This window comes from Chaetodon trifascialis, chromosome 9, assembly GCF_039877785.1.
Source record: "Chaetodon trifascialis isolate fChaTrf1 chromosome 9, fChaTrf1.hap1, whole genome shotgun sequence".
NCBI classification, from domain to species: domain Eukaryota; kingdom Metazoa; phylum Chordata; class Actinopteri; order Chaetodontiformes; family Chaetodontidae; genus Chaetodon; species Chaetodon trifascialis.
Window position 1 is genome coordinate 10,600,094 of NC_092064.1, and position 18,423 is coordinate 10,618,516.

General features: G+C 42.4%; 3 protein-coding genes across 3 annotated transcripts in view; 1 reads left to right on the top strand and 2 right to left on the bottom strand.

Annotated features, from left to right (window-relative positions):
* The window catches only part of samsn1a (SAM domain, SH3 domain and nuclear localisation signals 1a), a 279,152-nt gene that overhangs the window by 216,912 nt on the left and 43,817 nt on the right, over positions 1-18,423 (top strand). The window lies entirely within an intron of this gene.
* Positions 192-12,061, bottom strand: akt2 (v-akt murine thymoma viral oncogene homolog 2). The gene is made up of 14 exons (XM_070970799.1): positions 11,650-12,061; positions 9,673-9,850; positions 9,276-9,407; positions 9,039-9,150; positions 8,226-8,379; positions 7,229-7,360; positions 7,048-7,113; positions 6,873-6,941; positions 6,081-6,203; positions 5,802-5,930; positions 5,114-5,328; positions 4,274-4,361; positions 4,080-4,182; positions 192-3,050 (listed from the first exon to the last, which is right to left on the bottom strand). The coding sequence occupies exons 2-14, from the start codon at positions 9,716-9,718 to the stop codon at positions 2,971-2,973; spliced, it is 1,449 nt and encodes a 482-aa protein (XP_070826900.1). The 5' UTR covers positions 9,719-9,850; positions 11,650-12,061; the 3' UTR covers positions 192-2,970.
* dhx40 (DEAH (Asp-Glu-Ala-His) box polypeptide 40) lies at positions 12,421-17,071 on the bottom strand. Its single transcript, XM_070970800.1, has 17 exons — positions 16,699-17,071; positions 16,459-16,604; positions 16,253-16,372; positions 15,594-15,830; positions 15,417-15,483; positions 15,201-15,332; positions 14,968-15,067; positions 14,789-14,875; positions 14,460-14,642; positions 14,280-14,360; positions 14,009-14,166; positions 13,684-13,798; positions 13,441-13,549; positions 13,262-13,356; positions 13,074-13,143; positions 12,766-12,994; positions 12,421-12,614 (listed from the first exon to the last, which is right to left on the bottom strand). The coding sequence occupies exons 1-17, from the start codon at positions 16,868-16,870 to the stop codon at positions 12,496-12,498; spliced, it is 2,220 nt and encodes a 739-aa protein (XP_070826901.1). The 5' UTR covers positions 16,871-17,071; the 3' UTR covers positions 12,421-12,495.

Below are 18,423 nucleotides of genomic sequence, written 5' to 3' on the forward strand. Positions count from 1 at the left end.
AAAATAAAAAAAATCTTGTGACACCAGCATCAGGTGTGACATTCGTGACTGTTGATCACATTCAAATATACAGATAAGCAAGGTAATCATAGTAAAGCTGCAAATCAAATACTACAAAGCTGCAGGCCTCCCCTTCTACTAATGCCGCATTCACCATCAAGCTTTTTTTTTTTTTTTTTTTTAATCGTTTGTTTTTGGTATTTACACAATAGTGAAGAGGCACTTGCTGTGCCTGTGTATGCCTACAGGAGAGGTCAGGGGTATTAACTTGCATGTTTAGCTGTGAAGCATTGCTTAAAGCGTGGCCAGCAGCGAGGTTCAGAGTATGGCTTCACAACCAATATTAAAAAATTCAGCAGCACCCCCTTACGGCCATGATAGCAATGAAGGCAAATCCACAGTGGAGTCCATCAGTGCAGTGGTTCTGATATCCGATCCTGCTGCTTCCAAAGCAGGACACTAGGCTAGAGTATGATGGCTGTGCCTGAGCCAGTGAGAAGAGGTGCTGGAGTTGTGAACTGTAAATCAAAGCCATTTGATCACATTATCATCTGCAGGAACTGGGGCCACCTGCTGCCCAGCGATGAGTCAAAAACTTGCTGCTTTTCTGTGTCCTCGTCACCACTTTCACACAAACGTCTCACCTTTTGTCGCTCGGTCACTCACACAAACTTAAAAACAAATTAATGTGTGAGATGAGGGGGAAATGCCTGTAATGTTTTTACAAAAACTTAAAACAACATCGCTGTAGAGTTAGTGCTCTGCAGAGAATGGATGAAAAAGTATGAAATTATGAATTGTGAAACGAATTAAGAATTATTTTAGTGATCATGTTAGTGAAAATAAGCAATCCCAAAACAAAAACCCCTTGAAATGAAGGACTTAATCAAAAAGAAAGCCGTTTAAAAACTTTTAATATATATATTTTATATAATGTATACTTAAACAAGACAATGAGTCTTCCAAAATTTGAGAAACAGATGGACAAAAAAAGAGAGAGAAAAAATCAACAAAACAAAACGATGACAAACAAAAAAAGATCTTGATGTTCCTTTAGTGAAGCTCAAAAAGCAACCAACATCTCTTCCAGCAATATGGAATATAAAATGTTTGCGTCAACATGCTGTCCAAAAACTCTCTCAGGGATGTGCTGCCTCCACTCAAAGTACGCAGATTTACATTTCAACTCGTCACCGCTGACGTCCTGATTAGCTCCACCTGTCTGCAGGTTGAAGGTTGGTCAGCCAGCTCACGCAGCGCTTAGTTGGATTGTAAACCTGCAGACTGTTGCTCCAGACACACGACGCCGTAGATTTGTGCTTCGACGCAGCATGAAGGAAAACGCAAATCAAAGGTTCCGAACATCAAATGTGGAATCATTTGAAGTGTTTAACGCCCACCAAGTCAGTCAATTTTTGGCCTCATCAAAAACAACAATGATTGAACTCTCATTCTTTAAATACGGGAACACTCAGAGGCTTCTTTGAAAAACATTTTTGAAACTTACGCTGACATTACAAATGGAAAAAAAATCAATAAAAGATTGGTGCCTAACTCTTCAGCTAGAAAGTGAGAATTACTGGATCGAGGATAGCGAATGGCTGTGTTCGTCTACATCGGTCTCTCTAGACAGGTTGGGGAACAGCTGTGGTCAAGCATCTAGACTCTACTCTCCTCTTTCCTTCTATTCTTTCGGTCTTTAACACTTAGTGCGACTGGCCTTCATGAAAATTTGCTTGCTTGCCAGCCAGCAGCTAGCTGGTTGGTAAGTCAGTCTGGACACAATGATATGGACTCTCAGAGCCTGACTGCGGCATCATTTCGAGTTCAATGAACGCAGCTTTTAAAGCAAAGGTTGTCCATGCAAGACATCCCAATTTCTATTCCTGACGGAGTCGATGTAGCGCCGAGCTGCTCGCAGCAATCAGAAATGTCACATGCTTGTTCCCTTTTAAAAAAGGCCATCGAGTGCGCCGTGTAGTGTCCTCTCTCGTTGATATTCCAGCAATAGTTCAGAGTTTAAAAACATGCAAAAAAAAAAACAAAAAAAAACAGACACAAATGGATGGTGGAGAATCATAATGGTCGTTCATACATTCTCCTGCACTCATATGCACACACGCACACACATTCACACATCTGGTCGTCCATTCGCTTATACACACACGTGCAGTGCAAACACAGAAATGGCAACTCTCCTCCCCTCCCCCTCTTCCCCATTTCCCCCCGACTGTAGGAAAAGTCCCACGCTTGATTTGTAACAGCAACTTCCAGAAAGAGCACTTGTTAAAAAAAATGAAAAAAATTAATTGCAAAAAAAATGCAGAAATATGGCTTTACATTTAAAACCATAACAATCGATGAAATAAAATTTTGTCTTTTCCCCAAATCTTTACCATTTCCTAATTTTGATTATACTTTTTTTAAAAATTCTATCAAGTACGTTTTGTGTGTATACATATGCAGTCTATGCATGGGTTGGTGGGTGTGTGTGTGTGTGTGTGTGTGTGTGTGTGTGTGTGTGTGTGTGTGTGTGTGTGTGTGTGTGTGTGTGTGTGTAGCATGGGTAGAGCTGGTAAAGAGGTGGTACTTGCTGGCATAACCTGGTTTTCAAAGTGTCAAGGCTTTGATGTGGTACCCAGTGTAGTGCAGCAGAGGTCCTGCAGGATAGCATGAAGCCAACCCTGAGAGGACGTACAGAGACTAAGCTGCCAGTCTGTCCACACAAACCTGCTGAGGTCAGTCATTCACCGCCTGTGTGTTCATTTCATACTCTATGATCCCTGTCACGTCTGATCTGCAAGTATATATGTGTGTGCGTGTCTGTGAGTGCGTGTGCGTTAAAGACCGAATGAAAATGTGTCTTGTGCCAGTTTTTGTTTGTGTCGTTCAAATTCCCCAGCAGTGCAAGTGTGTATGTGGGATTGTGATCATGTGTAAGCCTGCCTGCTTGTTCAAGAGTCTGAGTGATCATTCCCGTATGCTGGCAGAGTAGGAGAACTGAGGAAAGTGCGTACGCTGATCTGAATCCTCTGCATCTAAACTGTCATCTGGAGTAACCAGACAGGGAGAGAGAGAAAAAAAACATCCATAAATTGAAAACATGCCAATAAATGCGAATAAATCCAGCTTTAAAGGGTATAATGTGTAAGAATTGGCCACCTGCTGGAGGCCACTCAAAACAAATAGCGGGCAGCAGATTAACACAGCTACTGCTGCTGTCTTTGCTGTAGCTGCCGTTAGCTAGTTAGCTCAGTTAGCCAAGCAGCTAATAGCCCTAAAGTCTGTCCCAACCTAGAGCTCGGAGCAGCAGGGGATTGCTGGTGTTTACGCAGTGGCCAGTAGAGCTGAGCTCATCAGCCCCCAAGTGAATGCGGCCGGATCGGGACTGAACACAGCCTCCAAAGGAGGCCTGTTGGATGACAAGGAAAATGGTGCTGAAGTGATTTACAGCAGCTGCGACCACGAGTCTGACTCTGGGGGTGATGAAGGCGCAGACGGCCGGGATAGGAAAGCAGTGAGAGGAAGGCCGGTCATCACCTCATCACGAGCATTACACCTTACTTGGAAAACCAAACCAGAGTTTGTGATTGAGTTTGAATGAAAAGTGTTTTATGTTGAGTTCATGATTAAGCTTGTCTTAGTTCAGTAAAGTAGAGAAACATGAATTCAAAAGATTTATGATCATATTTTTCTGTTTAAAAAAGGACATTTTGTGAGATTATTTTGTTATTTTTTCAGACTAAAAAAGCTGAGAGCTTGTAAAACATAGCAAACTGGCATCCATCTCCCGGCTGAAACGACAGGGGGCTATACCATTGGACTATCACCTATAATAGATAGACTTTGAGGTACAAAGTGGTATTATGAGACAGGACGGGCTGCAGCTAACTGGTTAGCATGCTAACGTTAGGAGGTATCTCTGCAAACAATACACAGACATCTGCGACATAAGGTCAGGACTGTTCCTCACATTTTGTTGATGTTAGGTCATTTGTTGAATGTTTCAAGTTAAAATTCAGGCCATATCTTAGACAGTACACCCTTAAAGCACAAAGGACAGATGTCTATCTACTTACACTTGTCAGGGGGAGTTATTGTTATGGTTTGTGCTGTGAACTCATCATCGAAGTAACGTGTGTCCGTCTCTGATGTGACCTGGGGCTTGAAGGGCGGAACAAGCTGAGGAGAAGCAGATCATTTTACATTCTGAACATCTTATTTTAAATGTCAAGTCATTTGTTTTTGTTTTTTTCCCCTCTCAGCACCTCACCTTTTTTTCAATAACATCCTGCCAGTTGATGGAGGTGAAGAACTTGTGGGTCATCACATCTTTGGCATCATCTGGTCCGCCTCCAAGCCTGTAAACAAAACAAAAACACCATCATCATCACCACCATCATCCACTCAGCAGCCACCTTCTCTTTACACAGATAATTGTGCAAACACTGTCATTAGAAATGTCCAACACACACTGTGTTGTTCCCTTCTGGCTTTGTATTTACCAATTTCTAGATACAATGTTTTCTTCATTTCCCCACTGCTTACAAGTGCATGTGTTAGGAAGCCTGCAGGCGGTGCTCAGTGTGCTAATATTAGCAGTTATTCGACTGTTCCCAGAAACACCGGGACTCGACCAAAACAACAATCAATTACGTCCTTGTTTATAGCCATTACCCTGTATCAAAACTACTTAAGAAGGAACAAGGGCTTAATAATGTTGTTACTTATTTTACAGTTCAATATGTGGTGCTCCCAAGCACAGTGGACAGGTGCAAAGAAAACGTTTTTCTCAAGCTGTACAGTTGCATCCTCAGAAACTGGTCAGTCTGTACATAAACAGTAAGCATCTATTTTACCTTAAATTAAGTGCACCTTGTTTAATATCACAACACTGTTACTTTACTCTTTTATTTGTCCCATCCAGCACATTTCTTGGTCACATTCCTTCAATAACCAAATTCAAAGGATCCTTATTCAGTGTTAATACTGATATTGGCAGCATTAGTGACACTTTTTTACCACAATAATCCTCCTGTTGTATCTTGAATTATTCTTCATGTATTTGCTAAATTAGTGCTTGTTTATCACGGTGCAGCTGCAAACCACAAACCTTTGTTTGGGGTCCTTTTTGAGCAGACCGGCTAGCAGGGCCTTGGCCTCGGGAGCCAGGTTCTTGGGGAAGCGGATCTCCTCCATGAGGATTAGCTCAAAGAGACGCTCGTGGTCCTGGTTGTAGAAGGGCAACCGGCCACACATCATCTCATACATGACCACGCCCAGTCCCCACCAGTCCACTGCCCGTCCATAATCATTGTCCTCTAACACCTGAAAGGGTAGGAAATCAAAGAGATGAGAGAGAGAAATAAAACAGTCAAAATGTTTCGTTTCTATTTATACAGACAAAATGACTACAAAATACAAAATGAATGTTCTTACTATACGGATACATTTCGCTGGAGGACATTTAATTTTTGAGAAAGCAACCTTTTCCATCCCAGGAACCAGATAATTGTCAATGTTCTACATGTCAGTTAGCATTTTCATAGCATTAGCATTTAGTCGTCGTGATTGCCAAAGCACCAACACTGCAATCTGACAACCAGCTTTCCCAACCGGCCTACTGTCCTATTTGGTTTTCACACAATGAGGTCAACAAAGTTCCTCCAAAATGTTCAGACATGAAACTGCCAACCCATTAAAGCCAGTTTCCATCGTGTACTTATCAGCCCTGTGGCGTCAGTTTTACATAATCCTGGTCACAAAACACACTGAATGTCTCACAGCTGTGGCAGACTCACCTCTGGTGCCAGGTACTCTGGGGTTCCACAGAAGGTTTTCATGGTGGCTCCGTCTGTGATCCCCTCTTTACACAGCCCAAAGTCTGTTATTTTTATGTGGCCGTCCTTGTCTAACATGAGGTTCTCCAGCTGTGTGGGCAAAGATTCAGTCAGATTAGTTGACAGCTATGGTGGGAAAAGGACTGAAAAATGGGATACAGTGGGCAGCACCTTTGAGTAGTGTATGAAAAAAGGGTAGGAATAAACATACTATGCTATCAAAGCAAGCAGACGCCTCACCTTTAAATCCCTGTAAACTACATTGCGTGAGTGTAGGTACTCCAGTGCTGATACTATTTCTGCACCATAGAATCTCGCTCTGTCCTCTGTGAAGACTCTGTCCCGTGATAAGTGAAAGAAGAGCTGAGAAGAAAGAGCACACGGGAATGAGGGACAATTCTCCATGTCCATTGAGATACTCGATTTCATAAAGACACTTGACTTGGAATTCCAAAAAAGCTGGGACGCTGTGTAAAACATATATAAAACTGAATGTGATAATTTGCTGATCCTTCTTGACATATACTCAACTGAAAACAGTACAAAGGGAATATACTTAATGTTTGACCTCATCAGCTTTGTTGATTTTTGTAAATATCTCCTTATTCTGAATTTGATGCAACATGTTTCAAACATGTTGGGACAGGAGCAACTAAAGACTGGGAAAGATGTGGAATGCTCAGAAAACACCTGTTTGGAACATTCCACAGGTAAACAGGTTGATTGGTAACAGGTGAGAGTATCATGATTGGGTGTGAAAGGGGCATCCTGAAAGGCTCAGTTGTTCACAAGCAAGGGCGGAGCGAGGTTCACAACTTTGTGAAACACATGATTGCTTGAAGGATATTAATACATGGGCTCAGGAACACTTTGGACAACAGTTGACAGTTTGTTTGAAAAGACAGTTTGTTTGAAAATGATGCTGTTCTGTTTTTATTTACATTTTACAGTGTCCCAACCTTTTGAGAGTCGGTGTTGCATATAAACACATCAGACACAATTGTGGGCCAGATGAGAAAGAGGAAAACTTACTTCTCCTCCATTTGCATACTCCATCACAAAGCATAGCCGGTCATGCGTTTGAAATGCATATTTTAGTGTCTGCAGGGGAGGAAAACAAAAGTTAGTGACTGCATTACACTCATTAAATGGTCCGTTCATTTTGGAAAGCACAAATGAGGCGACAGTACAGGCATTGGTAACTCACTGTTAGAAAGGGATGCCGCGTATTTTGGAGAACTCTGCTTTCTGTAACTGTGTGTGCCACCTCATCCTAGAGGAATACACACACAAACGTTCAGAACATGCAATACTCATACTAACAGACAGCAATAATGTTCCAAAACAGTTTAATGTCAATATTTTACTGCGATTTTATTAGTACTAACTTTAGCAATGATGACTTCTTTGCGGAGGATTTTCATAGCATAGTACATCCCCGTGGCCTTCTCCTTCACCAGAATCACTTTCCCAAATGTTCCTTTCCCCAGCAGCTTCAGGTAGTCAAAATCACTCATGGTCTGTAGGAACAATGGTCAAAGGTGAGCCGTGACAAAGGTGCACACATCTGCTTGTGCGTGACAGTGAGCTCATACCACCTTTTCTTAAACACACACTCAATGTTACATCTGTGGGTTTTAACAGGAGTTAAAAATGTCTGTCTTTAAAATGTGCAGTATTAATGTAATGTACCAGAATTCTGATTAGTCAGTGGCTCCCCAATATCCTGTCCCCACTGCTGATGTTGGCCAGTACATATGATTTACTCTAACACACACATTAATCTCTATGACATGCTGAATTCTATCTATAGAAAGGTTTCTCTTAAAATTAAAGAACTGGGCCTTTAACACTTGAGAAGCCACAGGAAGGAAGAGGACTCTTCTCGACACTGAAAAAAGTACCGAAGACTTTTGCAGGGCTATAGTGACAAATGTGTCACAGATCACTGTTCAAAGCCTATCACATACAATGTCAAGCTGGAAGTCATTCAAATAAGGTTAGGCCCATACAAGTAGCAAAACACTTTTCACAAAATAACTAATCCAAATTGAACTACTTTGAGGAAATACATCCACTTGATTAGTACACATCAACAGCTTTATAGACTGCATCCCTACAGACTTTTTATGCTGGAGGACAAAGTCAGCAGTTACGAGACAAATGATGTCCGTGAACCAAGAGCCATTCAGAATCACTTGGGGTGAATCAGCACTAGACAAAATACATACACAAATGTTACCCTCCACTCATTTAAAGATTGCTTCACCAAAAAGCTTTGAGAAAGAGGCTTAAAGTTTGAACAACTTGCTCAATAAAGATGAGCTTAGCTGGACAAACACAGCAAACACTCAGCTGCCAGGCGCTGCTTGTGCAAATACTGACCACTTTTGTGCGGGATTTGGACACAGCAATCTCCATCTCCTCTGTGCCGCTGCTGTCACTTGGTGAGCCAAATTTGATCTCCATGGGCTCCTCATCCTGCTGCTGACTCTTCAGGCTATTTGCCACTGCCTGGATCGATCGCATCCATTCTTTCCTAATGGAGAAGAAAACACACATTGCCCTTATCAAATCTAGCCAAGGCCGTGTCTACATTACTCTGAATCTTTGCTAAAAAACGTTTGAATTGGCAGAAGTTTTGCCTTGAGATACAAATTATAGAAAGCAATGATATATTTTTGTAAACTCATTGTACTCAGACAGATGTTATACTGTCGATGTTGTGCCAAAAATATATTTTAAGGGAGAAACAGTAGCCTAGCAAATTGAGTTTAGAAGGTAGAGGATAATCTGGGGGGCTGCTGGGATTTGGTACTTGGCAGAGTCGATGTAAACAAAACTCAATGACGATTGCTCGGGTTAGGGGTGAATAAATCAGGTTTAATCTGGCACAGAATCCTATTTCGAGCATGATGGTCTTTCCTACTCTCACAAACTAAATTTCCCTGCCTGTAGCAAACAGCGGTCCATTTAGGCCCTCCGTGATTGATTTAGTGAAAACATTGTTCCTTGAGCACTTCTGTCTTTACTTCCATTAAAGAAAGCCTTGTCTTACTTAACAACAAAAAATCATTTAATTCCAGAAATAATTTAAATTTGAAATTTTTTTTTATCTCCGTTCTGGTGTTTCAGTGTAGACAGACAACTTTTCAGAAACGTCCTTAAAATTTAACCCTTGGAATGAATGTGTTTTACCTCTCCTCGTTGCTGTCTACATGGAAGGTACGCTCAATGACGGAGGTCCACTGCAGGCAACGAATGACAAACGTGTTGGGCCTGGGGCGCTCTGTCTTCATCAGCTGGCATTCTGGAAGGCACAGACACATCAGCTAACACTGATGAACTGAAGGCACCAACAACAACACATGAACACACCTCTCAGAGTTCAATCAGGAACTTATTGAAATTTGCCAGCCAGAAGGGAAGACTGACCTGCAACAGAGAAGTTGTTGAGTGGTGGTAGGCTGTGGTCACTGGACACCTCAGGCTTCTCTTTGTAACCGATGAAGGAGCCATCGCTCTTTAAGATGAAGTAACGAGGCCGCCAAGTTTTAATGTATTCACCTGGAAAACATACAGGTGAAGATTTTTGATCCAGTTGACTTTTGATGTTTGACTTCTTGCTTGAGTATTTGGCTTTACTGTGGCCATTCCCTGTCGCCATATTATTACAATAGATAAATTGTAATGCTGAGCACAGGTGTTCACCATCAGTGAGGGATGATACTTTACTTTCATCTATTTAATACTGGGACTATAGATTTTGTCATGGACTATCACTTTAATGTAAACTCAGATGATGGACGGTGAACACAAGGGGCCCCCTTACCTCTCTTGTGGAGCCATCCCTCTCTCACAACACTGACTTCATTCATGCTGGGGCAGAAGACTCTCTGGATTGGGAGGGGGCGGCAGACAAGCTGGTGGAAATTGTGCAAACTGTTCTTATTGGTCAAATGCCCGTCAGTGGCTCAGATAAAAAAATAAAAACCTATATAATGTAACACCTGGAGGAAAAGAACAGAACAAGATACAGTTAATGCAGAGCATACACTTAGTGTGAGACAGACAATAAAATACAAAAACAGTGCTCATCATAGTCTGGTGTAGTTTTAACATGTAATTAAAACTCAGAGACCAACATTTAGTCAAGTGTGAAGGGCTATAAACCCCCATATTAGAAAAAAAAATGACAGAATGGCAAGTGAATGCTTAATGTTGGTGCACTATTGCTACTCTTCGTTAAAATGTCGTCCACAACCTCAGCTGACTTGTAAATATGTGAGCAACAACAGCTGTGTGACTCCTGACTATTTACAATTCAGTCCCTTAATAAAAACATAGCCTCGGGTAATATTTTGGATGTAGTGGAACACAACATTGAAAAATAAATGTGAAAAGACACGGGGCCTAAAGGAAGTACAACGAGAGCCAGGAAGGTGGAGGCTAAGACATAAAGTGAAACTGATTTCTCAAAACAAAGGAAACTTTCTGTGTATTGCTCTTGATGCCTATCTGACTGGTGTCACCACAGCAGTGCGCTTGACTAAATTCCTCACCTTCTGAGGCCCTCTGTTGCCTTGAAACACAACTCCACAACAAAGAAAACTGCTGAAATGTGCACGTCTGCTCATCACCTCTTATCAGAGCATCCAACACGTATGACAGTGATAACCAAGCATAATGACTATAAGGACCATGAGCTAGACATGATAACTTCAGGTATCTCCATCATCTCTTCACACATACCCCAGTGTTTCTGAGTAGTGATCTGTCTTAACATGGTGGATACTGTTACTTTAATGATGCCAGGTAGAAATTAAATATCGAATATGGCATTGATCAAACGATTAGCAAAATGGCTGCAAAGCTCTGTTATGTCAATGTAATAGCCTGCCACTGCTCTTGCTGAATGTTTGTGGAGAGGCCTTGGTGATCCAGGGTCAGCCCTGAATCAACAGCTTATGTTAGATAATAGGTTTACCAGAATTTCACAGCATTTCAGTGAAAGTGATGGGGTTGAATATTACAGTGCATACAGTCAGCGGAGCACCAAGACTGTTTGACCTGCTTTGTTTGCAAAGATAAACACTGATAACGCTTCCCACGATATCTGACTTTTTTATGGCCATCATAGGTGCGTCCACGTTTGTACATAACTTAACACCTACTAATTTGACTGACCAGAGTAATGGTGGGTGCTCTACAACTTCACTGTTAATTGTACACTAGTAAAAAGTTCAGTGGTCTTCAGAAATAGGACACCTAGCCACAGTAAGATCCAGTCAAGCGTTAAGGTACTTAGTTTACATATAACGTTGGCTAGCATAACTTGAGAAAACAATAAAGAGACCACAAATATCTGTAACTTACTTTAAATTGCTACCCAGCTAGATAATTATATTTGATTAAAGTTAACGTCTTGATAATTACAAACTATATACGACCACAAGGCGCCCCACGTAAACATTAACGCAAGTTAACGTTGTGGCATACTCATCCTCAGCGTAGTAACGATACCTAGCTAGCTAACTGAGGCAAAGTCAACAAACGTTACCTTCCCAGTCCAAGGCAGGGTGTTGGCTATTGTATCGTAGCTTTACAGCACACGGGTTGCTACAACACTTCGACTAAAGCTGGTGGACAGTTTGGCCAAGTGGCGCCTCAGACAGCAGTGAGGACACTGACCATGACCGCGTTACGACCAAACAAGGCAGCTAGCCAAAATAGCTTCCAAGCTAACGGCTAGTTAGCATGTCAGTTAGCCTCTCGCGCTAGTTCTCCTCATTACCCCGGCTTTTCTTACCTCGACTTCAGCGACAAAATATTTCCAGCTGTCGACTGTTGAAGAGACTCGGAGGTATGTTGCACAAAGCTCCCACCAGTTATCACTTGAAGCGTGTGTGTATTGAACTCTGTCAATGATCACACAGCTTAGCGGACTGCTCGCCGAGCTTGTTTTCTTCTCTCACAACAACAGCAGCGGCGGCGTGCTTGGTCTGTTGCTGCTGCAGTGGTTCACTGAAACGTCTGCGAGCCAGCGAGAGAATAAAGTCCACTGAGCTCCAACTTGATGGACCGTAATGTTGGATACAACGACAAATAATCTCCAAATCCTGGACAGACAAAACCGCCTCTTTATGGGTTTAATGTGGTTAGTCGCCTGCTTAGCGTGGAAACCCTCCGTCCCAGCCAGACAGTACAGCAGCTCCGCAGACGCACACAATAGGAAGTGACGTACGAGGCCAGAGAGGGTCCACTGCACCTGAACAGTCGGTGTGAAAGTACATCAAGTACTATAATGTAACCTTAACCTCACCCCGACTGTGCAGAGCTGGTGCACACACTGTCTGAGAGACAGATAGTGCTAAAGGCTTCCACAGACTCATGTCAAATGTCCCAAAGCGTGCTTTTTAACCTGTGATCCCACCTCCTCTTTAAACCAATAGTTTTCCTTCAGTCAGCTCAGTGGCTTTGAGTGAAGCACCTATTCTTTAGATGTCAGAAACCCATGAGAGCAACTACTGCAACAGCATTGTGTGTAAAATGAAGTTATTAAAGACCGGGGCAATGTTATAAATGTAAAAAAAAAAAAGTTTATTATTCAGATGATCATTATTATTGGATGAATCAGGTCCTCAAACAATTTCCGTCAAAGAGCTTTACTTTGTCTTTCTTGCTTTCGCTGCAGATAGCGAGCTCGAGCGTCACTGACAGTGGTTTCGTTGTTCCGCTTCTCCAGCTTCTTCATGACATCTTCAGTAGAAACCTCTGAAAAAACAACAGTCATTTATCAGTTTCTTGTAAATGACACAGCTTAACCAAACGTTAACTTTGTTCACCCTATAAAACAATTAAGACCTTCATGCCAAAATGACCTTCACAATTTCCGAATAATTATCTTACTAATTATTCTAAATACCTGGTTGCCTTTTAGCTGCTTCTCTGGTCTCCCATTTTATCATCTCCTCATCGGTCACTTCTTCTCTTGCCACGCTGCTCAGTTCATAGACATCCACCTCGTGGAGTTTAGGTAATAAGTCCTTCACCCACTCGTATCGAACAGGGCACACCGTCCTGATATACACCCGAGAAGTCACCAGAACATCGTGGAAGATGACCCAGTTCAGCTCGTCCTCCTGGTCAAACAGCTTGGAGCAACAAGGAATCATGATCATAGGATGAAGCAGTCAAGATTTTTTTAAACAAATTCATAAAAAACACTCCTACCGAGGACGATGGATGAACGTGAACCATGGATCCATTGCCATCCATAGTGCAAAACACCTTTCCAACAGACCTGCGTGGGATGGGAAAAGATAACTGAACGATTTTTTTATACAACCAGGAAAAGTGCACATGATTAAGAGCTAATAAACGAATATGAATTGATCATTTTAAATGAAGCTTGGTGATACCTCCTGGCAACGTTAGTGAAGTACCCTGAGCACAGGCATCGTCTGAAGAGTTCACTCTTATTGCCATCAAATGTTTCCACAGGGAAATCCCTCTTCTGGAAAGTGAAATAAATTAGACTGCAGAACATGGATGTGGGGGCGCAAACATGATCACAGGAGTTCAGTAAAAACTGCTGTACCTGTGTGAGGCGGAGGAGGATCTCTCGCAGCTGAGTCTCCACACTGAAGGCAGACTTCAGCGCCCTCCAGTGGATCCAATTATCTTTACACCACGCTGAGGGTCTGTCACTGCAGAATGCAAAAGAAAGGCAGTGTAAAGTCCTGAAGACAATGCAAGTGACAGACCAACTGACACGTGTTTGCCCACACAGCAAGAAATAACACGGACGTATGTTGCAGCATTAGTCGGTGAGGTTGTTTACCTGGATTTGCATGACTGAAACACACTGAGGAGTGTGGCAAAGTCGTTCATGCTGCCGCTCGTGGTAGCCAGTGCTCTGTGCTTTTTATCTGCCTCTTTCTGCTTATCAGGGTGACCTGCAGGAAGGAAGAGATCACTCAAAATTGTGTGAATGCAAAGCTCAAGCCATTGCATTACACTGCAACAGATCTCTGCATAAGCCATTTCCAGACACTTTAAATTATGAAATTGTTTAGTATTTCTGCCACTGGACAACACAAGATCTTTTTGTTTCGTGTTTTTGAAGTTAGCACATGCTTTTTGTTCTTTAAAGCTCAAGATCTGACCTGGCCTGATGAAAATGTTTTCCACAGACAGCATGGCGGCCACAGGGAGAAGCAGGTCCTGACAGCCGAGCGAGGCCGCTTTGAGCACGGCTCTGGTAAGGCCTGGGTGCAGGGGGAACTCCACCATCAGCTCCCCCAGCCGGGTCACCTTACCTCTCCTGCAGCCAGAGAGACACTGTGAGAGTTCACAAAGTTTCACAGAGAGCTACACAAACGCTCTACTGTTGTGCTTGGAAAAACAAAAAGCTTGATTCAAGGTTTAAGCGCTCACCTGTCGATGGCGTCAAATTGATAGAGCTTTTTTAACGCCTCAAGAATAAACCTTTCCTCTGGACAGTCAAGATAAGGGAACCTTAAATGAAAACAACTCTTTACTATAGAAGGTAAGAGAAGTGTAAAGAAATGAGGAACTTTAAGAGAGCAAGAAACCACAGAATGCATATCGCTGTACCTAATGACATCATGAATGCCCAGGCACTTGAGCGTGAGTATCACTGCAGTCAGGCTCGTCCTCTGGATTTCTGGAACTGTGTATTCAGGCATGCTCTTCTCCCAGAATTCCTTGGTGTAGATTCGAAAGCATTTCCCTGCTGACGTTCTTCCAGCTCGACCTGCTCTCTGCTGAGCCTCGCTCCTAATCACAGAAAATCCCCCCAAAAGAATTCAGTCCAAATCTCTGTTGGCAGGCTTTCTTAATGGCATGGGTGTTAGCAGGAAAATCACTTTAACAAAACCTTTCTTGCAGGTTCGAAATGGCATGTCACTCGTTCAAAAACTCACTTTGAAATAGGCACCACCTCCAAGATATCCATGCCCACTCTTGAGTTGTGGTTGAGTTGCTTCACAAACCCGCTGTCTATGATGTACCTTTATGGGAAAAGAGATGTCCGTGAAATATTTGAATCATGCTGATTATTCATTGTTGTAGCGGTAAGCCAGTGACCACAGGCCTTGCTCACTTAATGCCATTGATGGTGAGAGATGTTGCTGCAATGTTCGTGGCCACTACACACTTCCTGATCCCTGAAGGTGGAGGCTGGAAGATTTGCCTCTGCTGATCTATGACGAGACAGATCTGTGTTTTCTTTTGCAGAACAATCATGGTAACATCACAGAGAAAGATGCTGATTTAACCTGGAAAACACAACAAGTTAACATCAAACAAGGTGGAACAGCTGTTGTAGGTGTTTACCAGTGGGCATGGATCCATAAAGGGGCAAAATAAGAAGGCCCTCCACCGTTTGGTCCTGCACATCGTAGCGGTAATCTATAGATTCCGCTTTCTCAAACAGCAAGTCACAGGCACGCTCAATCTCTGACTGACCTGTCAAACAAGGAGGATTAATGTGGCGGATTTTGTCAGGGTTCAGATATGCTGCAATCTACAGGCTTGATATTCATGACTTACCTGTCAAAAACACAAGAATGTCCCCACTCATTTCACTGGTGTGCACATCAAGGACCATTTTGACGACCTGAGGAGCATTTCAAATGAACACTTGATCTGTAATGACTGAGAAGCTGTGAAACCAAGTTAAAACATTAAGGGGCTCTCAACATTTGACACAAAGCTGAAACTCAGTACCTCCTTCACATAAGCAGCGCTCTCTACGTCTTTAGGTCCTACAGCAGAGCCAAACGTGCAGGTGACTGGAAAAGTCCTCCCAGGAATAGTAAAGACGGGACAGTCGCCGAGAAAGGCTGAGAGTTTGTCAGATTCCAAGGTGGCGGACATCACCACCACTTTCAGAGGGAAAGAGCGGCCCTTGATGGCCTTGGCAGGGTTGGAGAAGATTTTCTTCAATAAACCCAGAAGAATATCCTGCAACAAACACACGTACTCAGCGTGTGCATCAGAAGAATATGTATGCATCTGACAGTATGGTGCAGAAATGATTAGAGCAGAAGGATTAACAGCTTCAGGTTGTGGATATAAGACACTAGAGGACATCATCTTGAGCTTTGGGAAACACTGATTGAGTTTTTTTTCACAATTTCCTGACATTTTTTTCAACCAAACAACTAATCGATTCACCAAGAAAACAATCCATCCATCCATCCATTATCTATACCGCCTATCCCTTTCGGGGTTGCGGGGGTCTGGAGCCTATCCCAGCTACAATGGGCGAGAGGCGGGGTAAGAAAACAATCGATAGATTAAATAACAATGAAAATAATCTTTAGCTGCAGCTTTTGAAATGATCTATGTGAATGACACTGGGTCAGTGTCACATATTGACTCACTGTGTTGAGGCTGCGTTCGTGGACTTCATCCAAGATTACAACACTGTACTGAGAGAGCACAGGATCTGCCAGGGTCTCTCTGAGCAAACAGCCGTCTGTCATGTACTTCACCACCGTGTCCTGGCTCAAACACAGTCACATCTTTGTGTCATCAGATATTCACAGTAAATACAGTGGATTTTTGCACAGGGGATGAGTGGTCTCACCTGTGATGTGCAGTCATCAAAGCGCACTTGGTAGCCAACCTCTCTACCCAGGGTGCACTGCATCTCCTGGGCTACCCTCTGGGCCACTGTGATGGCAGCCACCCGGCGGGGCTGAGTGATGCAGATTTTGCCATCTTTACAAAGCCCTACACAAAAAGAGGACAATCCAGTGGTCACATCTGTATCCTAACCTGACAAACGTCACATTGCCGCGGACAGGAGAGCAGAACGACAGCTTACCTGCTTGATGCAGGTACTGCGGAAGTTGTGTCGTCTTCCCGCTGCCAGTCTCACCGGTGACCAGCAGAAAAGTGCTGTCTTTAACAGCCTGGACTAGCTTGGCTTTGTGCTGATAGATAGGCAGGTGTTTTGACTCGTGTCCTTTGGAGTCGCTTCTTGTTGATTTGGACATAACTGAGAACTCTAATGACCAGCTCTACGGGCAGATGCTGAACAGACGAAAGAAATACTAAAAGTTAATCATGTGGGACACGACTTAGTTCGCGTTTGTGCCCAGAGACAACATTAAAATCGACAAAATACTAACTTCTTTTTATTGTTATTCTCGTTTCAAATACGACACGCTTCCTCGATAACTTCCGCAAACGAACCCATTCTGCGCTTCTATTGGTCGAGCTGTGGCCACATGACCCACTCTCCTCTGCCACAATAAAAGTCTCGCTGGACTTTTTACAACGTGCCAACCGTTAATAGTGATAGAAATTTAGAGGCTTGCTTCATATGTACACGCGTTTTTTTAATAAAATCAAGTAAGTGTGATATTTTTTCTCTGTGTGAAAAAGGGTTTAGATCCACCCATTTAATATTTGTGGCTATGAAATTTCCGCAAAGTGTTCAACAATTAAACATGTTGTCTGTTGTCCTCACTTAAAACCCATACAGTATATACTTAGATGTATTTATTATCCACATATAGATCAAATCATACATCACCATCATCAATCTGCATAACCACCCACATTAAATAAAAGCAAGTACAGTGATGGAAAAAATAAACATAAAAATTAGAAATACTACTAAAAAACAAAACAAAACAAAACAAAAATCTCAAATCAAATACAGAAGACCAAAATAACCTGCTGCAGGAGATGTGAGTGAATGGTCTATGGTGACAATTGTGCATTTTATACACAACAGTTATCTGGATAGCTTTGCTAAATTAAAACCAAACCCTGCTCAAGGTTGTACCGAGCAAAGATATAACTATGTTGATAAAGCTCAGATATAATTAGATATAGATACAACTCAGAAAACCTATACTTCTTGGAAAAGGCCTCTGGTTTGTGCATGGCAACAGATGCACACCCAACTTTAATATCAAGCTATTATGTTATTTCACCCAGGCAACTTTATGTAAAATCTGCCTATTTAAGGCCATTATAGGTTTATTTTCATTAGAAATCATGGACAGCTGCTTCCAAATATGACTTGAGATGGCAGTTCTTTTGTCTGGTAATTACAGTAGATAAAGAAGAGGTCCACTAGAGACAAAATTATAAAGAATCCGTTGTCCTGGCCCTGGTGTGATTCTTCTTGATTTCCGCCTTCCTGAAAGACATCATCACTGTTACATGCAAACAAGTGTATAAATCAATAAACCAAGATGGATTCAAAAAGGATGTAGCTGCAGCTCCACTTACCATTGCCGCAGGACTGTGAACAGCGTGGTCCTTTACAGATCTCTGTTTTGCAGTGGAAATATACCTGCAGGAGAACATCCCATTTTCAAAAAAAATAAACATGTCAAATAAATACATGTGACGCATTTAAAATTTATCTTCTAACATACCAGATCTTCAAATGCTGGAGGCTTAACAAATGAGAACAGCTTGACCACAAACCACCGATGAAGAGACGGATGCTTCAGCTCCTTACCGGAGACAACTGGCAACATGATAGTTCTGTGGCTGTCACCACTGAAAGGACATCTTGATTGGACACAAA